The following is an 8,057-nucleotide window of genomic DNA, read 5'->3' on the forward strand; positions in this document are numbered from 1 at the left end:
AACAATTGGTTACTACTCTGCCATTATACAGACAACGTTTACAAACTAAAAAAAAAGGAGGGCATGTTCCAAAGGAAAAAAGTAATATTGCTATGCCTTGTGTTTTAATCACAAACCTTTTTTGTGTCTAACTTTCCATTTCACATATTGCTGTCCCATGTAACAAATGATATTCTGTTATCCAACCTCATTGTATTATTGGTCATAACAAATGATACTGACAGTTCTAAATTGAACCAGTTAAATTTCTGTTACTTAATTTAGCACATTAGTTAAACCATTTTATGGGAGTGTGGAGAGATGTTCAGTAAAATACAAGTTTTGCAGTGTTGTTCAGCAGCAAGAAAAATCATGTAATTTCAGCTCATTGGGTAATACAATATGAAATTACAAAACTAACTTCTGAGTGAAAATATGTATGATTGGAATATTTATTAGAGATCTCTTCATGTGACCCAGCATGGGCAGATAGTTAAAGCACTCAACTCGTAACCTGAGGGTTGCAGGTTCGAATCCCTGTCACATCAAACATACTCGCTCTTTCAGCTGTGGGGGCATTATAATGTGACTGTCAATCCAACTATTCGTTGGTAAAAGAGTAGCCCAAGAGTTGGCAGTGGGTGGTGATGACTAGTTGCCTTACCCTAAAGTCTTACACAGCTAGTGCAGATAGCCCTTGAGTAACTTTGCATGAAATTCAAAACAAACCGAACCAATCTCTTCATATGATTTATTAATGTCAAGAATAACACCTTGTCAGTTTGTCTTTTGATCTTCTTAACTTTAAATGATGTATGGTTTTAGCACTGTGCTTATTTCTAAATTTCTACAGGTACCTTTCTCTTAGTGTTGGATCTTCAACAATGAATAAAGAATCCTGGGAAAAAGCAAAGGAACTGGAAAAAGAACGAAAAAGACGTCTACAGTAACAAGAACTTGTAAGATAAAGTCTACAAAAGATTAACATCTCTGTTAACATTGGAAATTATTCTTGTCAAGAAAGAAAAGCATCAAAATGTTTTGACAGTTAGTTTTAATTGCTTGTGCATAACTGAAGTATTTTGTACAATATATTGGTAATATCATTTACTGGCTAAGGATGAAGCATTGGTTAATTTTTTATAAAAACATAGAATGTAAAAGGTACAACTTAGTGAATGTGATTTATAACAAAACATTAAGCTAGCAAGTTGAAAGGTATAAACAATTTCATTTTAAATTGTGAATCATAGAATACCTGAGTCAGAATGATGCATTTTTAGTCAGAAGTTAAAAAAATGTTATCTTATTAAATGTAACCTACATTTTTTATCATTTGAAAAGTAATTACAATACAGTATTTGTGTATCTTGATAGTAATTTAAAAAATATGAATGTAATGTACAGAATATTTTGTTACTTGCAGTGTAATATGGAAAAGTTCAGTTTGATTGTTCGTGTGAAAATTTAGTTCCCATAAAAGCTTTAACAGATTCAGTTAAACATTCAAATATATGCTATTCAGTTCTGGATTAGACTTTCACAAGAAAAAACAACACTAAAACTAATCTGTTATAGAATGTAAAACTGGTAAATAATGTTTTGTTTCTAAACTCAATTTGTATTTGAGATTGATTTTTCCCTTTGTGTTTTTTAAACAGTAGATTATATTGGGGTAAGTCGTAGTTAAGATGGATTAAACACCTAATTTACTCTGATTTTCAAAATATTCATAAAATAAAGAAAATAAATTTTTGTGAAAAAATGAAAGTACTACCAAACTTTATTGAATCATATTAGAACAATAATATTTCTTCCTTTTCCCAAATGAGCATGCATCTGGACCATTACATCCACTATAATAAACTTTAAAACATTCAAAACCAGCCCTTATCATTCTGATTAAACCTTCCCATAAATTCACTGAAATTAACTGCATTTACCATAACTGAAGGCAACTTATTTCAAAGGCCAGCATACCTGTTAGAAAAATAAAGATGACTAAGCTGAAGATGGGCCCCAGGAAACTGCCCGTGTATTGAAACAAGTTGCAAGTTCAAAACATTTGATACCACTAATTTATAAAATCATGACTTCTTGACACAAAGTAATAATTTGTCTGAGCTGCAGTTTCCAATGAGAAACTAATTTTGATCATTTCTAGTAATACTGTTGTTGGATCACCCTTTTAATGTTGCATTTGAATGAACCTTGTGTGCATATATAATTTAAGTTTTACTCAGCCTTATGTTGTAAAACAAAAATCGTTAATTAGTTGACTGCTGATCCAAAACTACAGCATCTAATGTACAAGTCTTAAAATTATTTATACATAATGCAGCAGAAGTTTACTTTCAGTTCTAATCTTCAGTAATTTGTTGTTGGTGGTGTTGAAGCTGTCACCATCAGTATTGTTTCTTTGGGACACATCAAATCCCGTAGGATACATCTTGATACATTATGACCTCGTAAACAATCGTGTTCAGAGTTAAACATTTTACTTCATATTTTTGTTAACAGGTGTCAGCATTAAAATACAAATAACCAAAAAAAGAAGGCGATCAGTTAATTCCTGTTTTATTTTAACCAGAATTACTAGATTGAAATTAATCATTTATTTTGCCCAGATACTTAGTGTTATTCTTCAATCTTACTAATTTGTTTTTGGTTATGTTTTAGTTTTTAGGAGCGTCATTCTTGAAATATATCATTCTGTTGGAAAATATAAATGTGGTATCAGTTGATCAACGTTTAATATTTTCTAACGTTGTTTTCTAATTGTATTTTGATCATATCGTTACAAGAAATAAAATTTCTGTCACTAGCAGTTTTTATTGTATTAATTTTTAATATATCGTAGGTATTATGTATGTACATAATATTTTAGTAGTTAAAAGTTACAACGATTCGTTATGCGTAGAAATTAGAAAACTAAGATGGCAACACCTTCGCCATATTTGTTTATGTCATACCAGTTTTCAGTATCTATATAAATAACATACTTGCGTTTGTCTCTCTGGAACTTTTCTCTTAGTTTTCTCAGTCAAACTCTATACATAGCATATTGTATATCGTTGTTCTAGAAGTTCGGATTGTATATTGGCTTTTCAGTTCGGAGTAATCTTACTTGTTTTTAGCTTAGTGAAACTTTTCACACAACCAGTACGCTGCACGATGTCACAATGTCGTCATCACGTGAAAACTGGCTGATTTCAATTCTACTTTTTTATTTGCAAAGTATTTTCCATAGACAATATCTTTGCATTAACCCACGCGTAATTTCCTAACAATATAGATACCTTACTAAATACAATTTATGTGAACATTTTAGGCTTATTTAAATCTAATTTATGCTTATGTCGTTCGAAAATCATGTGTTTATCACTTTATGAACATCAATCAGTCGTTTATCTATGTTAAGCTAAGTCTGCCTTCATTACAAATTTTACTTTAATTTGCAATAATTTAGCTTCGATTCATTCCAAGACTGGTATAAACACCTTTTAGTTACTTGTTTTTCTTTACAGCAGATTTTATTATTTGTTTTTGTTTCAACCCTTAATACCCGGTGTCATACACGGAACTTTAATCAGACTTTCACTTTGTTTAGTTTAAGTGTAGTTTTTTTTTAAATGAAGCCACGTCAACATGGTTTTTACTGCGTAATTTTTTTCCCAAATAAACCTTGATTTATATTTATATTTATTGATCTAACATAATACCCAGAAGAAAATTAGATTAAGTGGCGCACGTGAAAATAATAGAATAAGGAAAACTCAAGCGAAGGGCATGAAAAATAACTTTTTTTGTGGGTCGCTGCTAGTTTGCAGTTATTTTGTAGAGAACATTTTGAATTTAAAAAAATGTATGTTGTAACGTGGTTAATAATATTTCAAAAGAATAAGTCTTGTGCGATATATTTTCTGAAATTAAAAATGTAAAATTTATATCTTAATTAACAAAGACATGGTTTTTGAAAAAGCAAAGTATTTTTTTTTAGGCTTAAAGTGTAAATATTTAATATGTTCCCAAATATTAATTTCACGTCACTTGTATTAAATCGCAAGAAACGTCTCTTGGGAAATCATGTGATGAACATAGCAAGTAGATGGTTTGTATTAGTTGACAAGCAAGAACTGTGGAATGTTGTTTTTTATTAAGGCTACTTAGGTAATAACGCATGCACTGATCCGAGTACTTGAATTATAAAATTCAGAATATTACTTTCATTGAATTAGCTGTTAGGTATTTATGCGTAGTGACAGTAAGATAGACGTTACTGTCTGAAGAGATAAGACATATATGCATTACACAATTAATAAAAGACATTTACGTTATATGTAAAATACAGAAAAGTACGTTCCCGTGGTAAATTTACGGACTTGAAACCCGCGTTTCGATTCCCCGCAGTGGACATAATGCAGACAGCCCATTTTGTAGCGTTGAACTAGAAAATCAACCACAGAAACTTCCGTTACCACTACGTAAACATCGTTAGCATCGTGTAATTATTTTCGTGTTTGTTTGTTGGTTTGTTTTTGAATTTCACGCAAAGCTACACGAGAACTATCCCTAATTTAGCAGTGTAAGACTACAGGGAAGACAACTAGTCATCACCACCCACTGCCAACTCTTGGACTACTCTTTTACCAACAAATAGTGGAATTGATCGTATCATTATTACGACCCCACGGCTCGAAGGGCGAGGATATTTGGTGGAACTGGAATTTAAGTCCACGACCCTCGGATTACGAATCGAGCACCTTAACCACTTGGCTATGCTGGGCCCGTTATTCTCGTGAACGGTAATATCTAATAATAGTTAAATAAGCATGAATGTTTTGCTCTTCAATCAGTAGTTGTTGGATTTATCTGTATCAAACTTTGTTTTAATAATACGTTGTAAACGTGTAGATTTTTCTATTCTATTGATTCTTTGTTGTTCGCCCCCTCCTCTCCCATAGTAGCATAACGGTAAGTCTGAAAGCTTAACACGAAAAATGGGGTTTTGATACCCGCGATGGGCATAGCATAGATGGCCCATTATAACTTCATATTTAAATTTCAAAGCGAGAAAATATAACATTGGTTCTTAGAATAGGTTACTTTAAACTTTTCAGGGTAGTAGGTTTACAAATGCTATATTTTGTAAAAACATTTTAATTATCAGAAATCAATTTTGTAAATGAATGAAGTTTTGAAAAGATTAGTTAAAAGTATTTTTATCCTTGAAGTTACAAATATAATAAGAAATGGAAGTGGACTTGGTTGATCTCTGCAATTAGTTTTCATAAATCTAAAAAGTGTTATGCAAATAATACAGGAGTAAGAAGTCTGTATATAGTGTTAGCCACACTATATATTTTTAGTCCAAATGCATGTTATTCAACACACGTGAGTGTTAGGTACCTTTGTATATCATCTATTTTAAAATTTAAGTTTTCAACCTATTACCATTTTATGCCACTTATTTGGGGGGGGGGGATGCACCTACTAGTTTGTCCAATTTTAGTTATGTAAACATTACCTTTTGTGTATCTAAGCTGGAATAGAAAATATTACATTATAATTTTATAGATAACATAACAGTCAAGGAAAAACTTGCATTCGCAGTACACTTAAGAACACTGTGCGAAAAACACATGAACAATTTTACCCAGGTATTTGGTGAATCTAAAATTTTGTTCATTTGATTTTTCACCGAGTAACTTCCGACTTCATATAAAATAAAACCAGTGAAAACTAGTTCCGTCTGAATTCGTTTCATACATTGTTTGCACCGTCAACGACGTTCAAATGTTTGTGTGCCTAAAAGTACCGTAGACTTAATGTAGCATATAAATATCTTTGCATTTTGGCAGTTTTCTTTTCGAAATATGTAGAAAATATTTTGAAGTGATATACACTGGAAAAATGCTTAAAGTATTTTATCTATAGCTACAAAAGGTAGAATTTATAGCAACTCGGATCAAAAATACGATACAAAGAAACTTCTAAATACTGAAAGTTTAAAAATTCGTATCTAGTTTTGAAATACGTTCGTAAAAATAACCATCTTCGAAGCGGAAGCTGATTTGTATTATTTACAAGTTTTCTAAGATTATTTACACGCACATAACCTTTCATTATTTGAAATACAGACTTGATTGTAAGAATGTTAAGATTACATTGTTAGAATTTAATAATTTAAGCTCCTGTATCTTATCAAAAACTTGCGTATTGTTGACGTTTTAATTAGAGAAGGTATCTATATAATTTTAAAGCGTTTTGATCTTATATAGAACCATATTATTAATTTATTTTAATGTAATTGTGACAATTCCGAGAATAAAATAATTAACCAGTGATTTTATCTCGATAATTACACAGTAAAATAACAAGTGACCTAACTGTATTGTGTTCGCGTAAAAAAAAAATCTTTCTTAATCTTGTCTGTTAATCTGGTATATAACACTTAAAATCAGGCTGCGATATTTGTGATGGGTAGCCCACTGTACTTAACCACAACAGGAATTACTATTTTACCTAAGAGAAGACTTCTGGTACGAGTTTTGATTATTGTAATAGGTGTGACAATGGTTAGCCTTTTTTTTATTTACATAATGCCACATTGTTACAGTTGGTTTTGATTGGTTGATGAAATTAATCATTCCTATTTAATTAATGAAATAATTACATTAAACCGTTGTGAATATCTGGTTCGTTTTTATTAGTGATATCATAAATACACTGTGCATCATTTATTGAATTATGTTCGATTAAATAATGTATTTCGTGAGAAACCTGAGCTACGCATGTTTACCAGTGTTAAGAGTTCAAATGTAATTGTATGGCTATTGTATGAAGTTTTCAATGAAAGGAATTCATGGAAGTAGATATTAGTGATGACTGCCAAAATAAGAAATAAAAAGGAAATATGAGTTGCTGGAGACGGTTTAGGGTTTTACAAAAAAGCACAATTTTATTTGACGCATATTTATATGTCTCAATATCTAAACATTTGTTGTAACTGAGAATAAATGAATATAATACATTATGGTAGTTGTCTGAATGCATGTATAAATGTGTAACAAATTATATAACTGATTGATAAATACAAAATTTGGTATTAAAGATTTATGATAATTTATAACATTTTTGTAATAAAAGTATTTTCACGAGGTCACCAAAACATGTAGCTAAACAGTTTATTCGTTTATACAATAGTTTCCATTATGTCACCATATAATAAATCATCAGGACAGTCAAATCACTGCCTACACGTTAGTGCTCAGAAACCATTTATTCGGTTTTGAAACTTTAATCCTGAAGGTTTTAAATTTGTTTGTTCTATTAAAATACTGCTGAAAAAATTAATGGTTTAAATTGCAATTTCTTGGCTGTAGTCTTTATTAAATTATTGGTTTTTTTTTATCTGTGACAAATTAATAAGAACCTCAGCGACTTTATGCAGGTCCTGTTTGGTTCATCATTCGTGAGCCCTCTGGGGGTGGAAGTAGTTAATATTAATGAAATTCACTCATTTCAAAATAATAGCTCTTGAAATTTATGCTCCTCTCATTAGAAGGACATGCTCGCCTATTCAGCCGTGGGGGCGTTATTATGCTACGTTCAATCCCACTATTCGTTGGTAAAAGAGTAGCCCAAGAGTTGTTGGTGGGTAATGATGACTAGCTGCCTTTCCTCTAGTCTTACACTGCTAAATTAGGGACGGCTAGCGCAGATAGCCCTCGAGTAGCTTTGCGCGAAATTAAAGAAAAAACAATTTATTCAGAAGGTGCAAGAAACGGCAACTAAAGCTTGTTCTTCGACTCGTAAGATGGCGGATGAATGCAAAGGTACAAATTCGTCATCGTCTTTCACTGATTAAATAGCCCACTATTTTGATAACGTGCTAACAGTGCTTTCTGTTATAAATAGACAGAACGAGATTTATTACAAAACTGAAATTAGAAACGACATTTACTAGTTGATTATCGTTGTTAATCATTTCTGATCGAAGTAAGCTATGTACATACATAAGAACTGAACAATAACTCAGTAATTATTGAATATAATTTAACATATCAGTCTGATTA

General features: G+C 31.2%; 1 protein-coding gene across 1 annotated transcript in view; it reads left to right on the top strand.

Moving 5' to 3' along the window:
* Positions 1-2,804, top strand: part of LOC143252966 (mini-chromosome maintenance complex-binding protein) — a 31,600-nt gene extending 28,796 nt beyond the window's left edge. The window contains exon 11 of the mRNA XM_076505921.1: positions 833-2,804. Within this exon, the coding sequence (XP_076362036.1) occupies positions 833-929 (97 nt within the window). The 3' untranslated portion in view covers positions 930-2,804. The remainder of the gene's footprint in view (positions 1-832) is intronic.
* Positions 2,805-8,057: the final 5,253 nt, after the last annotated feature.

Source organism: Tachypleus tridentatus, chromosome 1 (genome assembly GCF_004210375.1).
Source record: "Tachypleus tridentatus isolate NWPU-2018 chromosome 1, ASM421037v1, whole genome shotgun sequence".
Classification (NCBI taxonomy): Eukaryota; Metazoa; Arthropoda; class Merostomata; order Xiphosura; family Limulidae; genus Tachypleus; species Tachypleus tridentatus.